Source organism: Electrona antarctica (genome assembly GCF_951216825.1).
Source record: "Electrona antarctica genome assembly, chromosome: 2".
NCBI lineage: Eukaryota > Metazoa > Chordata > Actinopteri > Myctophiformes > Myctophidae > Electrona > Electrona antarctica.
In genome coordinates, this window is record NC_136807.1 from 33,279,326 (window position 1) to 33,304,357 (window position 25,032).

The 25,032-nt window shown below is 42.9% G+C and overlaps 1 protein-coding gene across 3 annotated transcripts; it reads right to left on the bottom strand.

Annotated features, from left to right (window-relative positions):
• Window positions 1-1,781: 1,781 nt before the first annotated feature.
• Window positions 1,782-25,032, bottom strand: kdm5c (lysine demethylase 5C). Of its 3 annotated transcripts, none has more exons than XM_079488670.1 (29): window positions 24,615-25,032; window positions 22,834-22,981; window positions 22,654-22,731; window positions 22,128-22,250; window positions 21,867-22,034; window positions 21,066-21,200; window positions 16,508-16,570; window positions 15,276-15,399; window positions 14,814-15,112; window positions 14,268-14,426; window positions 14,061-14,180; window positions 13,450-13,608; window positions 12,731-12,912; window positions 12,251-12,413; window positions 11,871-11,990; window positions 10,900-11,094; window positions 10,554-10,735; window positions 9,670-9,794; window positions 9,409-9,556; window positions 9,003-9,093; window positions 8,475-8,857; window positions 8,012-8,150; window positions 7,547-7,726; window positions 6,022-6,141; window positions 4,519-5,262; window positions 4,179-4,221; window positions 3,881-4,080; window positions 3,469-3,657; window positions 1,782-2,921 (listed from the first exon to the last, which is right to left on the bottom strand). In XM_079488670.1, exons 2-29 carry the CDS (start codon window positions 22,975-22,977, stop codon window positions 2,913-2,915), a joined length of 4,785 nt encoding a protein of 1,594 aa, XP_079344796.1. In that variant the 5' UTR covers window positions 22,978-22,981; window positions 24,615-25,032; the 3' UTR covers window positions 1,782-2,912. The 3 variants fall into 3 exon arrangements, with proteins under 3 accessions (XP_079344796.1, XP_079344797.1, XP_079344798.1); XM_079488671.1 differs by having other exon boundaries at window positions 24,601-25,032; XM_079488672.1 differs by lacking the exon at window positions 16,508-16,570.

Below are 25,032 nucleotides of genomic sequence, written 5' to 3' on the forward strand. Positions count from 1 at the left end.
CCTTTGCCATCTTTGCCTTTGCCAAAAAGATATTTTGATTTTAGCCATATTGCCCAGCCCTAGTACTAATATTGGTAAAGCATAAAACACGATAACTGTATGATCACGCTAAATTTAACTTCTTGCCAACACAAATTCTGAAGAATTTTAAATGATAAAGGCTATCAAATAACTACATAAAAAGCACTGTATTAAAACATATATATTTCCATTTCTATTTCATATTAATTGCAATGAGGGCTACAGGCTGATACATTTTTTGTTACTGACGGGGTGACTTGGATAGTAGAAAAGAATCACCACACTTCAAAAGCAAAAGTCAAAAGCGTCAAAAGCAAGAGCAGGTGAATGTGCCGGCCCTCTCGGGCTGAAAAGTCATGAAGAGAATTACAGCAACACTGCTTACACCTTGACAAACTTATTGAGACAGTGAATGTTTTGGAGCCCCTCCCCACATTGTCCATCAGTGCTTCCAATTTCTTCAGCTGTGTTGTCGCTCACATTTGAACTACTTAGGGTTTCAGCCATTTTGTAGGGTGTTACATAAATACATTCAATTTGCAAGCGTAACAGTGTTACATAGATCTTTCTCTTCGTGACTTATTCATAAACAATATGAAGTTACAAAGTCTGGTCCTTTGGTATTCAATTAACATGCATGTTCAATATTAAGCATTTTTAAGCACTAGGTGTATGTACTTGTGGACGTGATGATGTGACTTTCTATGAACGTTAAATTCGTAAAGTAGAATAAATTGTGCATTTGTTTGTTCAATAATGTATGTGATGTTCAATGTCTGGCATTTTACAGTGGAAGCTTTTTCTAAATAAAATGATCATGTGAGTGGTTATTTGTACAGTCTGTCAACACGTTTCATCTACCATATCTATCACATCTATCATGGTGGGGCAGATAAGCAAACCAATTGTGCATTTAATGACTAAAGCATAAACTTTCAGACTCTGCATCATCTACATACCCCAAGGTTTTATTTCAGACGTGGAAACACTTTCTGACTGACCTCTGGTGACCTTGAGGGCTTTTGCCATTCTCCATTATAATAATGCTTGTTAAAAATAGAAGTTTTGTGCTTGTAAATGACAAAATTCATGGACCCAAAAATGGTGTTAGCATAATATATAGATTATAGGGTAAAATTAATTATCTGATTACGTTTATTTTAATGCTAATGTACTGTATAGTGCATATAAAGGACAATAAAACATGGCTAGCCTCATTATCATGCCTTTATAAACTTAATTTGTATATTAAATGGGGACAATTAAAGGTGAACATTCAAAATAGTAAGAGTGGGCCAAGTTGGCTCACTTGAAAGATGTTTTGTGATTTTACAGTAGGAAGCAATATTGTTAGCCTCGGAAACAGACATTTGTATGTCCAGGGAGAACACATTTTTAACTTAGAAACACAACCTCATCTCTCTCCTCATTCCCTTCACCCTGCTCATCTTTGTCTTCATCCTAATGTATATATTATACTTTATTAATCCCATGGGGGAATTTCCGTTTTCAGCTTCAACCAGGTTATTGGTTAATCTAATTATTGTTATGTAGCCAACTTGCCTCCCCTATTTCCCATCGGCTCAGCATAAGACTTAATTTGTTGTCAGTTTAATTTCATTAATAGATGGTCTACTGCATGGTGAGCAAAGTTTCACATATGGTAATAATCTTAGGTTTGTACCGTTTAACCCATATACTCATCTTGTATTCGTCTTCTTGACAAGAGGTTTAAGTGGAAAAGAAAAACAGAGTCAAAATCCTAAACAATTCTAAACCTTTATTTTCTAACAAGAGTGAAAAGAAACAAAAGGCAACAATGAAATGAAAAGTTTATACACAAACTCATGACAACTGTGTGTCTGCAATATCAATAACAATAATAATAATATAAGCATTTGAACCCAGGAAACGAAATAAAATTCAATAAAGTGAGTTAATGTGGTTACTTTTAGATGAGAATGAGAGAGGGGGAGAGGGCGAGAGAAGTGCATAGGGTCAGATAGTAAAGGACAGAATAAAACATCAGAGTCAAGAGGGACGGGGGTCAAATATGCCTTAAAAAAAGTGACGTGTCCTTACACGAGACAGAAGAACAAAGGGGATAAAGAGGTAAGAGGTAAGAGGTAAAGGTATCCATTTGGGAGAGTAGCACCAAAAAACATGAATGCCTGTTTTCCACACTTCCCAAAAAACTTTATTGTATTGTATGGGCATAATCAAAGAGCATGTGACCTTCAAACAGCCTGATCCAACACCAGATATATATATATAATATAAAAACAAATTACAAGTGTTAGCACATGATCAGCTGTCAAAACTTTCAGCTGTCGAAATCATGCCCCCAAGAAACAAAACCAAAATAACAGTCTAACCCCCTCCCCCCTCAAAAACAAACAAATAAACAAAAATCCCTCCTACTTGAGGGGGTTCAGGTGACCTGACAATGCACTGTCCCATGTTGGAACAGGCTCAGTTTTTTAAACCATCATATAATACAGCTGGCTGGAAAAAACAGAAAACATAGCTTACTGGCTGTCCTCGGAGACGACTTAAGACCAATAATAAAACTGTCCTTTTCTTACGACATCGGCCCTGTGCACGCCTAAACACGATCACTGGGAGAACGGGGGTGGGGAGCACAGCGGGAGGTCAGACGAGTGTGAAGACAAGGGGGGTGGGATGTTTGTCTGGAGTGTAGACGAAGGAGGCTCAGAAATGATCACTCTCTTAGTGTTTAAATGCAGTGAGAGGGTTGGAGAGGGAGGGGTGGGGGACCTGCTTCTTTCAACATCGTGACATTGGCTCCTGGTTCCACAGAGGTTCCTCTTCAAAGTCTGACCGTTCTTTTTTTTCTTCTTTTTGTTCTTTTTACAGAGTTCCACCGTCGATTACAAAGTCTGCGAAAACACACAAGAACGATATCAAATTAAGTTTCTAACAGTTGTTTAGTCTTGCACAGCCAGACATTAAACATCAATGTCTACTGGATATCTCTGAGGAAATCTAAATTCAACAAACAGGTTTGAACGGTGGAGAAAACCAGCTGCAACAAACCTACACCCACTACTTTGAAAACCCTAATATGCCCTAATGTCATTGACTTTGCATAGGAGTTGCAATGCTGTTATTTTTGTAATTTCCTTCCATCCAGTTTTAGTCCATATATTGAATTTAAATGTCACCAGACAGGAGGAGATATCTGAACATCTGACGAAGCGAGACTAAATTGTTTTACCACTTAAACCCTATACTATTAAATGTCCACCGATAATGACTTCCAAAATAGGTTGAAAGTGGTTTAAGCTTTAGATTTTGGAAAACAATAAGTAAAATAAAACTAATCTGCATATCTTGGAGGAATATAAAGTAATTTCAAAACAGAGTTTGGAAAATAATCACGGAAAAGTAAACTATGAAAAAAAGGGGAGGTGGGAGCGTGGTTACCTCTGGCTGGACCTGGCTGGGTACGTGAGGGGAGAGGCTTGAGAGGGACCGAGTTTTCTTCGACTCAGAGACGTCCAGTGACCGGGGGTCTCCCTCTGTCCCCCCGCTGCCCCCCCGCTGGCTCTTCCTCTTCCTCTTGGAGTCCTTGGCTCGTCCACGGCTGCTTCCTCTCTGCTCCTGTAGCTCGATCTGACAGAGGACTCCATTATCAGTATGTGATCAGAGTAAAAGGCTATTCACAAGAACAATAACTACAACTATGACTAACTACAACTAACTACTGACAGCTAATCAGAAGGACATCTAATGCAGGACATCTAAATCACACTCAGTGTTATGGGGGTCCGTGGCCTAATACTGGGGGTCCTGGAAATGAAAAGGTTTGAGAATCTATTCTGGTGTAATAACCGACCTGGATGAGAGAGTGCAGAGCGTCTCTGGTTGGCTCGCCGGCGGCCTGCAGGACTTTGTGGATGGTATGGGTCTGGTCCAGGGACACCTCCAACACGTCCCCTTCCAGTTGCAGCTCCTCCAAATGCTTCCTGGTGGATGGCGACAGCGCCACCACGTGGCCGTGCAACGACGGCAGCAGGGGAAGAAGAGAAGCCACATCTGGTGGGAAGGGAGAGACAGAGAGAGGGAGCACGTTTATCAGATGCTTTTAAACACAACGAAACAAGGCATATTTCTATCAAATACACATAACTCACCTGTAACATCTGACTTTTTGCTGATGCCATTTTCACATCCAGTCTGCGGGGGCAAGACATAACATGATACTGTTAGCAGCTCACTGGGTAGAAAATGAATACGAATAATCTTTATTTTATTTGTATAGTACTTTTGTTTGACAGGCAATGAAAAGAAAAAGAAGAGACGAAGTGGGAATTCAGGACAAAAGGTTTTAATCACTTAAAACCTAAACATGTTCATAAATAGATTGTAAGCTTCACAACACGCGTTGTAACGCTTGTACTTTTGCGGTTTTAGAAATTGTTAAAAATGTCTCTTCTTTAATGACATGTACAAAATAGGGTTGAAGGAGCAGACCTGTGTGCCGTTCATCTCCTTCTTCTTGGGCGACTCTGTCAGGTCGATAACGTCGTCCTCTCCCTCTCCGCCCTCCGAGTCAGAGAGCACAATCACCCCGTTCTTCTTTTCACCCTGGTCCTTCTCTGCATTTCCTCCGTTCACCTCGTGGCGGCAGAGAGTTTCCCGGAGCTCCTGCAGCCTTTTGAGCGCCTCCTGCAGCTCGGGCATGTCCAGTGCGTCCTTGGCGCGGCCCTGCCAGTTGATGGCGCGTTCTGTCAGGCACTGCAGCGCCTCCCCCTCTGGGAGACGCACCGGCAGGCGCTGTAGTGCCACCAGCAGGGCCAAGATGGTCTCCAGGCGCGGCCGGCGCGATCGCTGGCACCGCGGGCATAAGAAGCGTGAGTCCCAGTCCCACCAGCAGAGGGGGTTGGCGGGCATCGGCCCAGTGAGGGGCAGCAGGGGCGGGAAGGGCACGCACCCGCCGTGGAACCAGTCTTTGCACAGGTGGCATCGGTGCTCAGGGTCGCGTGGCGGCCCGCCGCACACGCATACCGACTGTGGCGGGCCGGCGTTGCCGTTCTCCTTTACAGAGTTCTGAGCGGGGCTGGAGGCATCGAGCTCCATGGCGTCTTCCCACCTGCCATTCTCTTTGTCGCCCGTGTGAGCCGCCGTAGCTTCAAGTCCAGATTTACACATGTTCACCTTCTGTATCCTTAACAGAGCCTCCTTCTCCCGGTGCTCCCCTTCTTTGAATGCCATCACCTAGTCAGGGTGAGAGGTCAATGTTAGGCCCAGCATGGAGACAATGCACAGCTTCATTATTATTCGTCCCAGTCACAATACATTTCATCCTGTGCACTTTTCCTTTTAGTTTCTGATAAATTAACCTAGCTCTATCTATGTTTTTATAAGCTTAAAATTTTAACTGAACTTTTTCCAGTCCCCCCACAAATTACCATCAGCATACCTTTTTTTGGATGAGCAATACCGTTTCCATTTTTAGACACTTCCTTCCTGTACCGTCCCAATATCATCCACCACCCTTTTCTACTTATTATTTAATAGTAATGGTACACTTAAAATACAGCACATAGCAGATTGACAAGTTTGTAGACAAGATCATTTTCGGGAGGAAGAAAAAAGCAATTGTTTATAATGACATGCCCAAAATAGGGACGTGAGGATTAAAGGTTTAAGAAGTGCAGGTTAGTTTATCTGGGTTTAATCGTTTATATCGATGTAAACATTATTTTCTTTGTATGCCTAAGCATCTGCTGATATTTCTTAAATATGCCATTTACCTTCTAAAATATGTAGGAATTCATGTCAATAATAATTTAATTTGGGACTCATTAAAGAAGCCGGTGTAAAGGACTTATTAGTCCAGTGTTTGGCAAGATTCTCCCCCCCCCCCCCCCCCCACAGATTCACATCGCCTCCAAGGTGCCACTCCATAAACAAAGACAGGAAAAGACCAGACATCACATGATTTAACGTTTGTCCGAAACATCGATGACTCACAATGGCTCCAGGGTCCCTCAGGTCTTGAGCGGAGAGGCCCAGAGTGTTGGTGTCCGAGTCGTCGTCCACTGGCTCCATGCCGTCTACCCGCTCCTTCCTCTTTGCACAGGGACATAATACCTGCAAGGCAAGGTATAAGGTAAGGCAAGGACTTCAACCACTTAAACTCTATATTCTTTGTTGTACTGTACGTATGTACAATAGCTCTACAAACCCACAATTGTTTGCATATATTCGCATATATTTCGCCTATTATGATATGAATAGGGACGTTAGCCTTTTGTCCTTATGCCCATTGATTCCTCCCACTCACTGCTGTTGTATCCTACCGATTCACCTGCCAGTGAGGAACCCCCACCCCCGCCTTCGTCTTACTCCTACTGCCCAACACTCCTTGCCGACAGGTGCTGCACCAGCACATAGGAACATATCACCCTCCCGTTTTTTTTGAGCGGTGGCACACCGTCTCCAATGCACAGCTATGTGTGTGTCTGTCCGTCCATATGTCCGTTTGAGTACAGAATGTCTGTCTGAGTAGGACCTATTGACCCTGCAGCTTCTTAAAAGGATCCCTGGCTAATAAGACAAATATGCCTTAAAACATTATATTTGCCCTCTACAACTAAAATAAACACTTTAAATATTGTATTTCTTTCAGAAATTAAGAATCTTTCACTAAATAGGAACTGCTCCTGTCGCAAGTTGATGATGTCATATGTCCATGTGTGGTCTAGCCCTATGGAATGTATGGAATGCATATGTTAATAAAAACACCTAAATACTTCCTAGGGATAATATGAGCATCAATGGAATATTTAAAATACTTTTTATTAGCATGTGCATGCCATATATTCCATATGCCTGGCCCACACATGGACATATGACATCAACTTGCGACGGGAGCCGTTCCTATTGAGTGAAAGATTGTCTATTTATGAAAGAAATAAAATTATTATGGTGTTTTAATTTTAGTTATAGAAGGCAAGTATAATGTTTTAAGGCATATTTGTCTTATTAGCCAGGGATCCTTTTAAGTCAACAACTGTGCTTGGCTCCAAAGCACTGCAAGGCACCACACACACTATAACACAGTATTCTAACACACAGTCACATAACAATTAGGGGTGCACTATTGTGGAATTATGACCGTTATCAGATTATTTGCAGGGTCATATCTGCCGATACTGATTCTGACATTATACAGAGTGCCTGTTTTCACTACTGAATGAGATGAGTACACTAATGTAGAATTTAGCAATTGACGGTCACATTATAATTGCTTCATCAATATCGGTGAAAATAATTGCATTATTTTGAGACAGATCCGATACCGAATACCGATGTGGTATTTTTATGTCCGATTCCGATAAGCTACAGATTATATTGTGCATCTCTAATAAAAATAAAAGTATAGTTCCACCGCTCCGCTCGCACGGGTGCGATTGTTATTTCATGTATGTCTTTTGTACAGCAGCTTTTAGTCCTTGCCTCTGAAACTTGCTTTTTGCGCTGGGTGATAACTGACCTCTAGCAGGCTGTGTTGGCTGCTCTTCTTCAGGAAGGTCTTGGTGGCCTTATCCCTCCATGAGTGAGCACTGGCCACCTGCAGTTCCAGCTGCCGTAGCTCCTCCATGCAGACCGGCAGGTCTCTTCCAATGGCTACCAGACCCTCCAGGTCGTCCAGACACGGGTAGTGTTCCCCATTCTACAACAAAATGTAACGTGACATTTCCATCAATTTGTCCAGGATTCCCCTTTAAACTGACTTTAAAAGGACAAATTATCCTGACGACTCCAACCCAATTATGAGTCACATGTTAGTCATTACAGCAGAGTAAAACAATAGAGGTGATTTTGAACAGAAGCCAGATGAGGCTGAGTAAAGCCTACTTTATACACCGTTGAACGACGCTTAACAGTCATGTTATGGACAGTGTATTAATGACGCTTAACAGTCATGTTATTGACAGTGTATTAAGTATGTTTTAACCTGGATTTCTTCCAGGTCTGTGACCCAGGCGCGTGCTCTGCTTAAGCAGTCCTGAAGAGCCAGGATGTTGGGCAACTTGACAGGGATCAGCTGGGCTTCATTCACGATGGCATCCAGCGTAGAGAGAGGGTGTTTCTGCCTGCAAACACAAAATCAGAACCAAATACTGAAACTCACAACAAGCTACACTGGTTTACAACTGACTAAAGCCTGACAGTCACATGCACAGTATTTATTAATCAAACTTTATTATCCTCGCCAGGCCGAAGGCAAAGGGGGACATTGTTTTTGCCTGTGTGAGTTAATCTCGCAAACTGTTGTCTGGAAGTAGGAAGATATTTTACTTTAATTTCATAAGCTGAAACCTTGCCCAAGTTTGGAGTGATATGTTTACATCATAGATGACTAATGTCACAGGCTGGCCATTGTGTGCGTGCATGTGCTTGTGCGTGTTTTGTCTCACCGTTGCTCAAGACAGATCTGGGCCTTCTCCTCCCAGCGCTCTGCGATGGTCAGCAGCTCCTGCAGCTCGGCCATGGCTGTCTCCACAGAGACGCTCTGGGGCACATTGCAGCCGGCCTCCATCAGGTTCCTCAGGACACACAAGGTCACCTCGCCCTTTCCGCCTCCTTCCGCACTCAGCGCCCGCCTCACCTCGCCCAGCCAGCAGCCCTGCTCCCGCAGCCCCCGTAGCAACTCACATTCTGGGACGTCCACAGGCAGGTTATCCCCCTGCTCCAACAGGGCCTTCAGCTGCTCCGGGGGCTGAGGCTCCCTCCTCCAGTCTCTGGTGTTGACCAGAAGCTGTGCCTTACCCTGAAACTCTTCTACTGTCCGCAGGACCGCCTGGAACACAAACATAACGTTTTTGTTTTTTATAAATGAAATAAATAAATACATTCTGAAAGGTTTTTTACAGAAACGGTTTATACATTTATAGGGTTCAAATGGTTAAAAACTTAAAAGTTTTTGATAAATGTGCTGTCCTCACCTGTGCCTCCTCCAGATGACACATCACACAGGGAAGGTTCTGCATCATGTCCACTAAGGACTTCAGCTCTGCCAGAGACATCTTGCCTTCACTGAAATCAGAGTATGTGACCAAATAAATAAAGGCCAACAGACACGGCTAGTCATGTGATAGGTCTGAGACCCATCAGGGCTCCAGAGTGTGAATATTTCTGGCCTTCATTTAGCTAAAATAGACGATCTATAAGCTCCCAACACACAGTGCTGTAACGCACTGTGAGCTTGCAGATTGGCTATAAAATATGGCTTAATTTATTAAAACCAGGAAAAGATAATCACAATATTAGCCGCTATCTAGTCTCATATCACAGTATCGATATATGTTAATGTACTTGTCAGCCCTGGCAAATCATAGTGTTGCATGTTACCTGGTCTTGGAGTTACTGAGGAGTTCAGTGCTTGACTGCTGGCAGTGTTTTATGTCTTTAAGAATAGTGTTCAACTTCTGAAGGAGCTCGTTTTCAGGAAACTTCTTCTCCGTTGCTTCCTTCTTCAGTGCCTCCAGATAATCGATCCCTGCAATTCCAATCCACTTTGTGTCACTGCATGTTATTTAACCATCTTAAACCATCCTTTTGCATAGACGTTAAGGTGTTGTATGTATGGACTGTGTCTGAGTTCATCGTTACCTATTTTGTTTCCCTCTTCTTGTTCAAGCGCTTCTTTTACTCTATTGGCCCAAGAGTCAAACGACTCAGAGCGAACCTTCAGCCGGTGTAACATGGCCAATAACTCGTCCAGGGTATATCTATACCTGCAGAGGGAAGAGGGATGATAACGGTCAAGTCAGAGAGGCTATGGTCTATTTGTGCTTTGAGGGGTGACTAAAAAGACAGCCAAACTAGGAAGACTGAGACACTGTATATGGAGCAGGTGGGAAACACAGTTCTCAATGCTTTTATCCAGCATTGCAAGAGGTTTAGAATTACAGAGAACAGGGACCTTGAAAAAGGCTGGAAGGGTCAAAACATTGTATCTGCTGTCATTTGTCACTAGTACATTTTGGTCAAAAGTGAGTTGCGAGGCCCCGTCTTGTTTTTCATGATTTCGTTTTGGCTCAGCAGCAATAAACGGAGGATGTGCATTGTCCAAAGGACACACAACAAACAGTTCATCCGACCGAGAGTCGAACCAGGGCCATGCTGAAGAAGGCATGTGCTATTCGCCTTAACCATTGGGCTGCCTATCGTATCACCAAACTGGTCATTTATTTTTTAGTGATTGTTCTTTTTTGTCTGCTGCCATAATCTGGTGCAAATTCTCTACTTGCACATGAACGATATTCTGCAAAGAAATGACCATGCACCTAATGTATATTTTATTTGCCACTTCCATTTGCCATGTGTGTCTATCTGGCTTTGTTTCTCTTATTTCTTTCTCTATCCGGATAATGGATTTCTTCAAACTGCTAGGGAGCTAATACAAAAAGTGGTAATGACTCTTTGTTAATAAAGTATCAACTTCTTCTCTGTGATTCCTGTTACGAGAGCATGAAGTGAATGATGATGCATACCTGAGGTAGAGTTTATCTGTGGGGCAGTTACACAAGTTCTGGGTGTGATAGAGGCAGACCAGGCGCTCAGGACAGTTGGAGCAGGCCAGAGCGGAGAGGAAGCAGGTGGTCTTGCAACAATCACACTGTCTCTCGTCATCTGGTAGCAGCTCAAATGCCTCCCTCTCTGCCTCAGTAATGCCCTGGTGGTCAAATAAGGTTTTACATGGGTTACTATTTCATAAAACTCAAGCTCCTGTTCACACAATATGAATAGAACACGTTTGTTGTTGTTTTTTTTTAAGTAGTTGAAGTATCTAGGCATCACAACCCTGCTGCCAAGGGTGGAATACAGCAGCAAGCTCACCCTCTCCAACAGGCTCTTCCGTAGTTTCCTCTCCTCCTGGACGATGATGAGCATCTCCCGATGTGTCGCTGCGGCCAGGTTGAGGTCTAGCCGCTCTGGGGCAGCCGCCATTTTGCACGTGAGCTCCTCGTGAGAGAAAACGCAATACCTCCTGAGGCGGCGGTAATGATCGATACATTTACGACCCGCAGGAAGCTGAGAAGAGAGGAGGGAAGGCCATAGCATGCTTCAGTTATGGGACTCCCTCTTTCATTGGTGTGTCTCCCCAGGTTGCGCCTAAACCCTAACTTCACAAAAACTATGCCTAAACCTAATCTTAGCCCATAACCTCTCAGAAATTATGGCGAAACCTAATCTCAAAACCAAGTTGACCTGGCGAAACATGAAAATGAGTCTCGCCTTCAGTTATACTTGGTTGTGCGCTAGGGTGAACAGATCCAGACTGTTCATCAGAGGGACAGAAGTATCGCTTGTGTGGAACAAGTGGGATGGGGGATGGGACGGGGTTATCAATTTAACACTAAGGTTGCTATTAAAATGCCTTATGTCATAATATTCGACCATGGGCCTAATATTGCCTATCATTTTGTTAATAAACCCCTCTGGCGTCCTCACATTTTGTTTTAAAATGCAAGTTTTTGTCATGGGTGACTTGGTACTGTAGCCTAGTGGATATTTATCATGGTATTTTTAAATAGGCTTAAAAACACATCTTGCAATGTGAGAGCTTTACAACAGAAAGCCAACTATTAGGGGACTAACTATTAGGGCATTTGAACACTGATGCCTGCCAGTCACAAAGTGGGACATGGTCTCAATTTGTGGGATGCCTGAAAAGTCTTGGAAATGAGACTGCCCCACACAAAGGGGGACATCTGGGCGCCAAAAATAGTTCTACATGTGACGTGTGTTGTGTTGAGTTTGAGGACACAGCAGTGTGTGTGTCATTGTCAGAATGTGTATGGTCTTACCCAGTCTGCAGTGCAGAAGTTGACAGCTTCGGCAAAGTTATATCCCTGGTTGAAGCCGGAGTGATAGGCTCTCGGGAAGGTGATGACAAATTCTCCAGCACACTGGTTGGTCCGCACAACCTGTCAATCAAAAAGCATGGATGTCAGTGATTAGAGCTAGAATGCCTGTGTTATAATTTCTTATTCTGTGTTTTGTTTTTCTATTAGCATTATATACTTTTCACTAAATGTGTGATTGAATTGCATTTTAACGTACAACATATGGTGTCAAAATTAAGTTTGATGTTCTTATGCATCATGGTGTGTGTGTGTGTGTGTGTGTGTGTGTGTGTGTGTGTGTGTGTGTGTGTGTGTGTGTGTGTGTGTGTGTATACACCTACCGGCACACCATGGCCCATGAGAATGTTAGGGTTCATGATGGTGACCAGCTGGTGGAGGAGGTCAGGCTGATACTCAAACAGTTCTGGAGTCAGTTTCTTCATCACTCCCTCAAGTCGCTCAGCGGCGTGGGAGGGAACTCCGTACCACGTCTTGGGTTCACCCCTGGACAACACCACAGGAGGAAATGATTGGATCCAACAACCTTTCACCTTCCTATGGATTCTAGATAGCACCCTTCTACCTACTCTACAGCCAGCAGCACATACATGAGCTCTGAAGTATTCATTTAACTCAGAGAATGCAAAATACTCGCCAGCGAATATTGCGCATCAAAATTATTCATACGACCAAGAGTTTTACAATTACTTTAGGCACCCTGAGAGATCATTACAGAGATATCTTTACCAGTAGATGGAGGGTAGGCCCTATGTGAGATCATTTGTAGTAAATGGAGGGTAGGAACCATGTGAGATCATTACCAGTGCAGGTAGTTGATGGAGTAGCTCCAGTGATCCTCGATATGCCAACAGAAGGCTGAGAAGACCATGCCCACATAGAGCCAGGGCACCTTCATCCCAGAGATGTCTGCGTTGATGTGGCACAGAACAGACTGCTCCAGGACTGGCATGACGTTGAGGTTCCAACAGCTGCGAGCATATTCCTGATGAAGATGAAAGACAGCAGCATCACTAGGGTTACTTAGTCTCAATCCAACAAGATTCTCAGAGAACTGAGAAAAGACAAATTGTAAAGGCCAATTCAAAATTCTGGAAACGTGTGGAACCCTACTCAACATCCTGTCTATCGTTTACAACGGTAGCTAATTTAAAGCCACAATAATAGAAAATACTGTTCCTGAAGAAACAGTGTGCGCTCGAGTAGCTCTCTACTCGATGATGACCCACATGACGTCACAGCCCAGAGGGAAAATGGCCCTGGGAATAATTACGATAACAAATAGTGGACGCGCTACACAAGCCCACAATAATGGATACAAATCTGCTATGGGAATTTTGTAGGCTAACTACTTGCTAACATCTGTTTGACAAATTTAGTTCGTTTCTCAGAGCAACGGTTATAAATGGACCGTTGTTTAAAGAATCCAAGCATACCGAATGTGAGGCAGCAGTAGCTCAGGTGAGCAGGTTGAAGTCTTGCGTAAACATAAAGCAATTTGGATGAAGACCATTTCACATACCTCCTCTTCTGTTGTGAGGTCCTTCTGGCCGGTGTTCATGGGGAAACCGCTACCAAAGTCTTTGGAGTGTATGTCGGCTCCGTACTCCACCGTCACATCCTCCTCGATGCTGCTGACCAACCTCCAAAACTCCCTCTCCACCAGCTCTGTCGGAACCATCTGCAACCCAACAACACGCAGTCTCTCACATCCAGTGCGTTTACAGAGGAATTCATGTGAATCCTTCTAGTGTTATGTCCCGTGTTTAGAGAGTCTGCAGTGCAAAATTGCCACCAGCCCAAGTAACACTCATTGTAACACAATTTCACATAGGCCTCCAGTGATTTTAAAGAGCAAGCTGTCGACCCAGAGAACGTATTGAGCGTTATGTCAAATTGTGACCTGTCGTCCTCACAACAGACTGATAGGATTCACATTAAATATCAGCAGAGTTCCACTTTAATCGGGTGAACCAATTTTGGACTGTTTACACATGTTTACCATTTCAACATTCACAACAAAATATTGCTTTAGTTGGGGTACGATTAGTGGGTCAACACTATCGCCAGTCAAGAACTCCACGTTCCACAGTGAGGTGAAATACAGACTGTGTGCATGTGTGTTGTCCTTACATGGACAGGCATGTTGAAGTAATCCGCTTTGAAAGCATCTGCCATTTCGCCAAAGGTATGCAGGTTATATTCCTTTGTCGCCTGCTCGAAACCAAATGCTTCATTCGGCCTTTTACATTCCTGAAGATAACCAGAGAAAACAGTGTAAGCTGACGAAGGGAAGAAAAAAACAAAATATAATACACCTAGTTGCCAACTGTGTTGTACCTCTGCCACACATTTGGGGCATCGCCAGTTTCCTTTGGGAGGCTCCGTGATCGGCGGCAGTAGACAGAAGGTGTGATAGTTATCATCACAGCTGTCGCACAGCATGAGCTTCTCATCGTCATCGCCGCGGCCACACATTCGACACACAAACGAATCAACCTTGAGCAAAAAGGAGGAGAGATCAGAGGAACGAACAAGAGTGTAAGAGAATCCGCCTCATATATTTTACAAGGAAGAGATTTGCTAAAAGAGCCTGCAGGCAGGGGCATTTAGAGCTGCAACAAATCTGTCAATCTGTGCAGTTCATTGACATAATAAAGTAACTGAAGATAAGTACAAAACTGTGGCAAATGCTCATCACACATTATGTGAATCCAAACTGACATCTTGAAATTGTTCAATACGTTTAAATCAGCAGTCAGAAATATGTTTCATTTTGTAATATGGAACCAAGAAATATATAGTATATATATATTATAATCAACAGTAGCAGCCCTACATTTAACTATAACTCATGTACCGTTTGCCATTGTCTGTTGTACTTACAAACTGATTGCCGAGGTTGCGTCTGAGCCTCATGGTCATCTTAGTACAAGGTCCATCATCTTCCTCTTTGACTTCGTCCTTCACAGCCTCCTCTACGTCCTCCATCTTCACTTCAGTATTGGATTCCGTCTTAACGGTGATGGTAGCAGGAGGCGGTGGCGGGAAGGACGCGGTGTCGTCACCCTGCGTCTCTGGAGCTGCTGTAGTTTGTGGCTCTGTGACCGGGGCATCACCGCTGGGGACAGAGGCTGCTGGAGGAGACGCAATGTCCCTAATTGTAACAGTCTGAGGAAGATCATCTGGGAAAACAAGAGCCGTCATCATCATCATTTAGTTAAAGTCAAAACAAGCATGTAATTTGTGAAAGGCTTGTTTTGACAGCCATAGAAACAGTAACTAAGCAGGTTAGGACTTTTTGGGGCCGAAAGATCAACTTCACAACACCAAAAGAAGACCTTCTACCTTTCTTTCTCATGCCTTTCTCCCTGGCCACCAGGCCCAGTCCCACCATCTTAGGTCCCGCCCCATAGATCTGCAACTTCTTCAGCTCTGGGTTCTTCTCGATGTCCTCCTCAGTCGGTTCAGGCTGTAGGCATAACCAAGTGGTCAGCATGAGGGGTGTGCACACACACAACAACTCTCCAAAGCACACAGACAGCAAAGCAAGGGCCTGGGCCAATGAACAGAACAGAGTTAGAACACTGCATCACAACGAGGGATGACGCTATGTAGGTTAGAATGGAAGGGAAACATTAGCACAGCTAGAATGTTAAGACCCACCACCACCAGTCACAACTTAAATCACCAACATGCACCACTCTTCACTAGAGAAGGGCCAATCAAGCTACACTAAATACACCTTGCGAAGAAAGGAGGCTTGTTAACACCTAGTTGTCAAAGAAATGTAATCTTCTTTTTCAGTCATCACTGGCACTGCTGAGGGGCACATTGTTCAGATACAAAACACCTCCACGCATCTTCTCAAGAGACAGTGTTCACTGGTTTAGGGAAAGCATGTAAAAACTCAACCTACTGAGTTTTGAGTGACATGCACTCAAGCATGCAGCCACACAATGCTGCAGCAGTGAGCGGACAGCAAGGCATAACAGCAGTACAGAGAGGCACACAGACTGTCCAGCAAGAAAGCATTCAAGCAAAGTACGAATAGATAGAGTACAGTACAAGTGAGAGACAGAATGTGAGATGCGATCAGAAATCCATAATTGTTGCTGGTGTCAGGGGTCCGTAGTGTGACTACAACTGCTTTAAGACTTTGCAATACCAAACTATCAAAAAAATGTATAACTTCATATAAAACAGACTTCTTCCTGAGATCTTATTATAGGCACCAGCTATGTTTTTGCTAAAAGCTGTCTCAAAGCAGCACTGCATGAAATTAATATATCAATATATGCTGTTGATTTGAAATAAAATATGGTATAGGTGTATGCAGTTTATTATCATTTTAACCACTTATACCCTATATAATGTGTTGACCAGGGACTCCAGGGTCTACATTTGATCCCTTAATAATTTTCTCTCTACACCAAATCTTTCTTTTTTTTCTCTCTAAAAAAATAAAAATAAAGATCTACACATCATCTCCACCAGAGGAGTTCATACTCAGAGGGCTAGGAAAGACAGAGAAACAGAGTGAGAGAAGAGAGAGAGAGGGGCGGAGAGTGAGCTTGTACCGCTGCAGCGAGGAGCTGAGAGCCAGTGGTGAGAGGATGGGGAGGGGTGAGCTCCTCTGGACCCTGCAGGGGAGACAACAACAGCAACAACAGACTAAGACAAGAGGAGCGAAGGGAATGAGAGCGAGGTAGAGACCAAACCAGAGTCAGGCAGTGTAGGCATAGAGTAATAAAAGAATAGAGACCGAACCGGAGGGTTAGCCCCGCCCCCCCGCTATTCATTTCAGTGGAAGTTGCTCAGTGGCGTTTTGAAGCACCCGGAAGACTGCCGGAAGAATAATTATAACTCAATGGCTCGAGCGAGCGGAAGTTTAGCCTAGCCTAGCCCCGGACCTCAATTTTGAGGTCCAGGCTTACGCACGTGAAGTCATGAACGTCCGTCCACCTCCATGAAAGTGCTGCAATTCCACATTTTGCCAGTAGGTAGTGGCATCTTCAACGTTGGATAGCCTTACTGGGGGTTTGAGTGTAGGGAGGAGATTACAGGACACCTTAAGGAAGCATCATGATAAGGGCTTTGCATCAGAGCTTTTTACCTTCCCTACAACTCTAATGATACCCAGGCCGACAGATGGGGTTAACGGACTGTGTTAAAACATGTTTAACATTTAAATATTGCAAAGATATCCACAAAAATGATAAAGGTCGGGTCCCCCATGTTCTTCTAAAAGGTCTCTTAGAAAATGTTAACTATAGCTTGTCTTATGAGGTTATGGTAGTGGAAGATGTTACCTTGCATTTGTCTCCTTTTACCATAACCACTTAAACTTTATACTTAATAAACCTTATATGCTTTGGTGATAACTGGGGTCCCCCAGTGTTCTATACTTAATCCCACGCTTTTTGCCCATCTGTGCAGAAAACATCAGATCGACAAGCTCACAGGGCTATTAGACATGCTATTTTCACCTAATGTGACTTGCCCACAATGATGGGGTTAATGTGGTAAAAAGAAAAAAAAGGAGATTTATTGTCTCAAATACTTGTGATTCTAAAGCTGGAGCTGAACTGAAATGTAACACTAACTTCTCATTTAGACACTTTTCTGTGCAGCTTCCCCAGTTTGAACTGGCACAGTTTAGTTTGAGTAAAGTGACAAATGTCTGTCTTTAACTACAGTAGAATGTAGATTTATAAGTTATAACTGGACATTGTTTCAGATAATTGTTTGTGGGCATAATTTGTCACTGCTGAATTCCAGCGGTGACATGGTGAAAATTAGATCAAGACTTGCTGTGTTTAGAATTACCAATATAATGCCGTAGGCTAGGTAACTATACAAATACTACATGTGCTTCTTCAAAACACGACCACTTATAATGCTCACGAAGGAATGACAGCAAATAAATGAGAAATAACAATAGTAGGCTACGCCACTACATGGACTGAACAATGCCCATTCATCAGATTGCTATGATAGGTAGTGGCCTAGTGGTTTTATGAAATTGTTGAGGCCTCTGAGTAAGAAATGTTCGCGCTGAAAGAATATGTTCAAAGATTTGCGCCACATTTTCAAAAATATGCTTACGTCCTATGCTGGTGTTCAGTGAAATAAGTAAATCTAAAAGCAAACAGCGCATCGTGAGCTTGCAGATCGGCTATTTTTGTCATATGCGTCACACGCGTTACAGTATAATTTACAAGATACCGTGACTGCCGGGATTGTTTAATTACCTTTGGAGCATACGCCGAAGTATTTGCACCTTTGATCCATTAAAATCCGCTTGAAAATAGTCCCATGATTTGTTATTGAGCCGACACATAAGCCACTTGCGCGATCCGGGTCACAGACAAAGAGCAAAATGGGCTAAGATCGTCTATCTATACCGCCTCGTTCACTTTGCATTGGAGTCAGTTTCCCAGAAGCCCTTGCAAGCCGGCGGTTGATTTCCGGTTACATCATCATAACGCGTTCGCCTCGTCACAATGTCCGCGACAAAGACGGATTTCCATAATAATCATCTAACAACGGCAAATTAAACACATAGCGGGTTTAGCGTATTACGCGTGGAAAGACAATGGAATAAATGTCGTGTGTGGTGGGTTATGCGGTCAAAGTGTTATGTCCAGAGCCCACATATGAGACGCAGAGTGAGTAGAGGGAACTGGAGCCATCTTATAATGAGCATTAGTAAGGACCAATTATATGAAGATAAAATAAGCTTAATGTGTTCCTCTACTGGATTTGGAAATCAAAGTGAAGTATTCTACCACAATTATGATAATGGAAAGTCCATGAACATCAGCAGGAGATAGGTAGAGAATATGCACAACACTAAACATAAATTGATATGGCAAAGGAAATGCATACATGTCTGTACAGCTGCCTGAGAAAAAGAATGAGGTGAAAGAAAACAGAGGTGAGCAAAATGAGCAATGAGCAGCGACAGCAGCAGATTGAAGCACCGTAGCAGCACAGCAGGCGTGGCAGAGAGCTAGCATGCTAGGATGCATTGCATTCTGGGTGCATCCCATTCCATCGTCCTTATGTACTCCTGTGTGACTGTTACAGGATAAACTGGAGAAACATGACATGCTAACCCGGATAAAAAATTAAAAAAAATCTCCAAAACAACCATTTTACAGAGAACAGGTTATAGATTTTTAATGCTAACCTGTGTAGGATCACTAAATGAAAAACGTTATCCAGGTGCGACAGAAGAAAACAACATGTTTGGCTGGGTTGGACAGCTGAGATGGAGGAAATGTACGTTTCAATGTTTCAATATTCTGCCAGGCATGCCATCTTAAAATAGTGTGTGCATATGCATACGGAAGAGATTCTGTTTAAATTCTCCAAATGTGCATGATGCAAAGTTGCAAACCAAATTAAAAAATCACACCCGTGTGTGTGTGTGGGGGGGAGGGGGCGGAAGTTCCAGACCCACAGGAACGCGCCCAGGGGGCCGGCCTGGTTCCGGCGAGCCGCCCCGCGTCCGAAACGGTTGATAAATGACAGTTACCGTGTAGGGGTCCCTCTACTGTACCTTCTACTGTACTGTACTGGCACACCCGAAATCACCATATTTACAGTTAATATGTGTAAATGTTCTGTTTTATGGTACTTACGGTTCTGCCACTCTATTGGTGTGTTCTATGGTACTTCCCACTACCCAGCGGGCTTTGCACTATACGCAGGCTTTTATGTGAATCAATGGCAGTGGCCAGTTTGTTATTTTGCAGTACGTTCAACTCAGTAAAGTTTCTCAATACAAAGAAAAAGGTTGTCGTTTTTGACTTATCAATATGTGCGTGTGTGTTTATGTGTGTGTTAGGTTGCGCACAGGTGGTGAAAAACAACCATGCTGTTTTCGTGCTCAGACGCACCCAGCCACCCACCACACACAAGGGAGTGGTTGCACCACTCAAAAAATCGGTTAGGATTTTTAAGCTCCTGTGGTGTGAGGCCAGCTTTAAGTGATAAAATGAATCAGTGTTTTCATTCATTATTATTAATTCAAGCCGGGTCCTATTAAACTGGGCTCTAACTGGGCTGGCCCGAGGCTCGGCCTGGCCCGACTAATTAGCACAGGCCCGAAAATCTTTTTTTTAGTGGTCTCGTAAAATATTCTAATTCATTGATTTTTTTAATTTCATGAGCTGTACGCCATAATCATCAAGATTAAAACAAAAAAAGGTTTTAAATACTTCACTTTATGCACAATGAATTGAGAATATATGAAAGTTTCACTTTTTGAATTATATTACGGAAGAAAATGAACTTTTACAAAATATTCCAATTCATTGAGATGGACCTGTATGTATGTATGTATGTATGTATACATGTATGTATGTATGTATGTATGTATGTATGTATGTATATATATATATATATACATGTATACATGTATACATGTATGTATGTATGTATGTATATATATATATAGACAAATTCAGAAACGAGTCTCATGGTCGCAGCTTATGTATTTCCTGTAAGCGGAGCCGACATAGCTGCGAGGTAAACCCGCACCTCCTCTACTACAGTGAACTGTAGAGTGTCTGCCTCAAACGTTACTCTATTACTTGCTTTTTACTAACATTACAAAGATGCCCAGAACATCGGGATGAACCTGTGTATCTCCAACAGTAGTGGCAACATTCCAAAAATAAAAAAAACGGAATGTCAAAATATCTGAGCCCAGAGCCATAGAGTAATGGTTGAGACGAAGCAGTGAAAGGTCCTGAAAGATACATAACGTCAGTCTTACCCAATCTTTCTGTTTTATGAACACACGGCTGCTGTACTTTATACCTCATACTAAGCATTTAAAGTATGAGGTATAAAGTACAGCAGCCTTGCACATCAAATCTAAGTGTGTTCCATGAAGGCATTTTACACAGACTTCAACATTGCTGATGATTTACAGGTGACCAAGGGCATGGCATTAAATGAATGCAAGAATGACAAACATTCTCAGGCATTCCGACCTTCTCGGTTTGGTCTTGTGACATAGGCTCCTTGTGTGTGTAGATACCCCCAAAAAATGTAATTAAGAGATGCAACTGATAAGATCAGACATTGAAATACAGTTATGGATACATAGGTGCACCAACTCACTTCTGGCTGGCGGTTGGCTCTGCGTCCATAGCTGCTCATCTTGGAGGGCTGGACTAACTGACGCAATGGGATGGAATGAGGCTTGTACTCTTTCTCTTTATCCTCACCATCATAGTGCTTTGGCTTGGGAGGTGGCTAAACAGGGAAGGAAAAATGGATCAGGTCAAAACACATACTAAAACATTGGAATCCTGTGGATCTTGGGGTCCACAAGGCAATGGTGTGGCTCCAAAGTGAGGCCATTCCATTGGTGTGGACTGGCCTTTAGACCTAATCTGGACAGCTTGTGATGTCAGTTATCTATCATAGCATATTTCTAAATGTTATGTTTATGACATGTGACTTGAAATGTGGGTACGGTTTCAGTCAGATCTGAGAAACATTGACTTCCAAGTATTTGTAATGTATAAAATGTGTAAAACCATACTGTGGCCTACTGGCAGTGTGCACAAGACATGGTTCACTCATCGGTTTGAGAGGATACTATGGGGCAATAAAGTGATTTTATTTTAACCACTTAAGCCCAATTATACAGTACACATCACAAATAGCATTTCCTCAAACTCAGTGTGTTGCGATTGAAACATTTTTATAAGACAGGGAATATAAAAAAAACAGGGATGCCAAATTTAAAATGGTTAATCAAAACATGGAGATAAACATTCTCAATGTTTTTGTTTTTTTGTCAAAAGCAAACTATACATTACACAGCCATTGTGAGATTATTCACTAAGAGAATGACTGTTTCCATGTTATTGGCTGCTAACACAAAGGGACAATGGTGTGTGGGTATAGTGTTACCATCGTGGCACCAGACTGGAACATTTCAAAGGGGTAGACGATCCGCTCATAGTGCGACCGCAGAAGGGAGCCGATGTTCTTGCCTGTGGGATAGCCTAGCCTTTGAGCCACACGGGCCCAGCGCCGCTCCTTGCAAAGTGCATCAAACCCTCCTTCTTCTGTAACAACCTGGAAAAATAAATACATGTGTCAATAATGTTGACTGTAGTATGGAGGAAAGGAACGAGAATGGGGAAATCCATCCACTTCTATCATATTTACCTTTGATAGACTGAAGAGGTCAAGGATACGCCTTTCAATATTTGGAAGTTTCAATGAGGATCCCTGGATCTCCCAGAACTTGGCAATACGGTCTAAATAATTCAGCTTCACTCGTGTCTCTGCCTACAATTTAAAAAAAAAAAGGGACCACAATTGTTAGATATCATTGACCACATTAACCCCTAGATTCCCTATTCAGTTCATATTAAGTTCACAACGCAAGATATTTAGTGTACAGGGGGAAAAAGGAGAGGGCCTAGTATAGACCCCTTGGGATCGTGGTCAACTAAGTATATAGGGTTTAAATGGCTAAACCCTATGTACTTACTTCGTTAACCTCTGCTCAAAATCTTTGTCGAAACTAACCTACCGAATACCTACAATACAAGCTCACACATGTGCTCACCAAATAAATGCTTATTCTAATTTATTACATACCTAGAATATAGAGGATAGGGTTGATGTGGGTAACAATCATGTCAATAACACTCTACTATAAAAAAATAATAAAAAGGAAGGAACAAACCTCCAGTTCATTAAGTCGCTGAATGCGGGGTGTGAATTTGAACGTATCCAGCTCCACTGAAAAGGGTGGTTGCCACTCCTAGAGTTGCAATGGACAATATAATTAAACTGAAGCCACAAGTTAAAATGTCAAATTGTCAGTATATTTCACCTTTATTTAAACAAAAAAACTAATATTTACCGGTGGAGGTCGAATCTTGCAGATGCCAGATTTCTCTGCGATTGGACGGATCTTGGCGATGTAGCCTAGGGCATCTTGAAACTCCTCCCATGTCGGCTCGAACACTGGGCACTCCGGTGGAGGCAAAAAATCTTCCACCTCCATCACCCTGGCAACAGCAAGGCCCAAAATCCAAAATAAGTTTACAAAGTCAGGCAGACAGCATGAGCATGAACTAATCAAACAAAATGTTTCACCATGTCCAACAGTGACCAGTATTTGACCTGACAAGGAGGTTTTAGCCTAAATTATGCAGCAGACCTACAAGCTCACAATGTGTCGCATCTGCAACGCGTTGTGAGTTTGTAAAGTTTTCTATTTTCCGTGTGACACCATCATGCCATCATGAACAATATGTACTACCTCCTCAGTCCTCACAAGGATACAATATACAATGAGACAACCCCTCGACAACACTTCTCAATTACTTTTCTGCTCAATGTTCAGTAAACAGATGGAAACGTACCTTAACAATAAGCACTGTAGCAGTTTTACATAGCCTAATGCAGGTCAAGTTCTAGTCTAAGAGCATTTCACTGATTTTTCCCTAAAACAAGCTGCGTCATGTTTGTTTACTCAGAGCTTCCTGGTTTGTTATGACATCATTACACCATAATACTTGGGAGAGGAAATGCACCGGATATTCATTTCCTCTGTATCTTTCATAACTGTAACTTGCATCAGTTAAAGACCCAACAGCACACATCCATTCCAGACATAGGTAGATGGTAGGGGGAGGAGCTGTGTCTTGAAACTGGTCTGGTCTCAGAGTCATTTCCAACCCGGGCAACCCCCCTCCCCCAACATCACAGACAAGACAACAAAACAAATGCCATGCCCTTATGAACCCCTTATGGACAAACAGTAAACACACATATTATCACTAAATAATGTTCCATGGATCCACTTCATAATACATAAATGAACGAATGAACATAAATTAATAAATACCAGAGTTCAGGTCAAAAACTATGCAGTAGGCAAATTAAATCTATGTTCCAAAAACTTGTATTATTACAGTATGCAAACAAATCAAACCCAGAACATCTCCAATGGAGACGTTTACACTACACCCATCAGAACACGCCAAAGAGTTTTAATTATTGGCATGTGGGTTAAACGATGCTCTGTGGTTCTTCACGGGCCTGAAAAACAAACAATGGCGTGAAGACTCCATGGACCCCATCACGAAAGCCACGTACGGCCCGTCACCTCTTTAAGGTTGATGTCAAATTCTCAACACAAGCGTCTACAAATCCACCGTTACCCAACTGCATAAACACTGAACATATATACCACGACCAGAGACAAATATGATCAGTAGTTCACAACAATTCGCTTCAATAAAAAAAAAGAGGCCAATTAATGTTAACTGTTAAACTTGGAATAACCCGGTGTGTCGTATTAATACCACTGGTTAATAATTTACTATGACAAGAGCCTAAGCAGACACTGAAAATACACCAGACAGATAAAATGTAACTATCTACCACGAATGACTCAAATGTTTTATTTTGAACAGTTGTTGAAACCCCAAGGAGTCCCATTGTTCGGATGTGATGTAAGGCTACAGTAGCATGGCTAGCATTGCGGCCTCCAGTCGCAGCAGCACCTCCCACGGTTTACGTTAACTATACTTAGCACTCCGGTTAGCCCCCATGTAGCTAGCAAATCTTCCACCTGCACCTGATTAGACATTATTTGTACTTTATAATATTATGATCGCACCCCCCGTGACTGACCCGTAGACACCTCGATGTCCCGGGGAATGACTGCAAATGTCCTTCCTCCCTTGTTGTGGTGGTGGTTGGTGGCTAGTAGTGGCTAGCTGTTAGCTAACGGTGGCCAGCTGTGTTGTGGTCCAGTTGACTAGCTAGCCTAGCAGGCTAACCCCGTTAGCTAGCTTTAAAGTTGGCCGTTTTCAGCCCCTCACTTCACCATGTATCCCGTCCCGTCAAATGCATGAGTCTGAGCTATCGACGGCATATGGTCGTTTTGCTTGTACACGAGCGTCTTGCACTTGGTTTAATGATGCCACTATCAATCACTGTGTGACCCACATCACTTCATCCTGTCTTTACAACGAGACGCCATCTTAGTTTTTTTCTCGCACGGAGGAGGCTCGCCTCAACCTGAATTCTGGAGACGACGAGCCGCTAA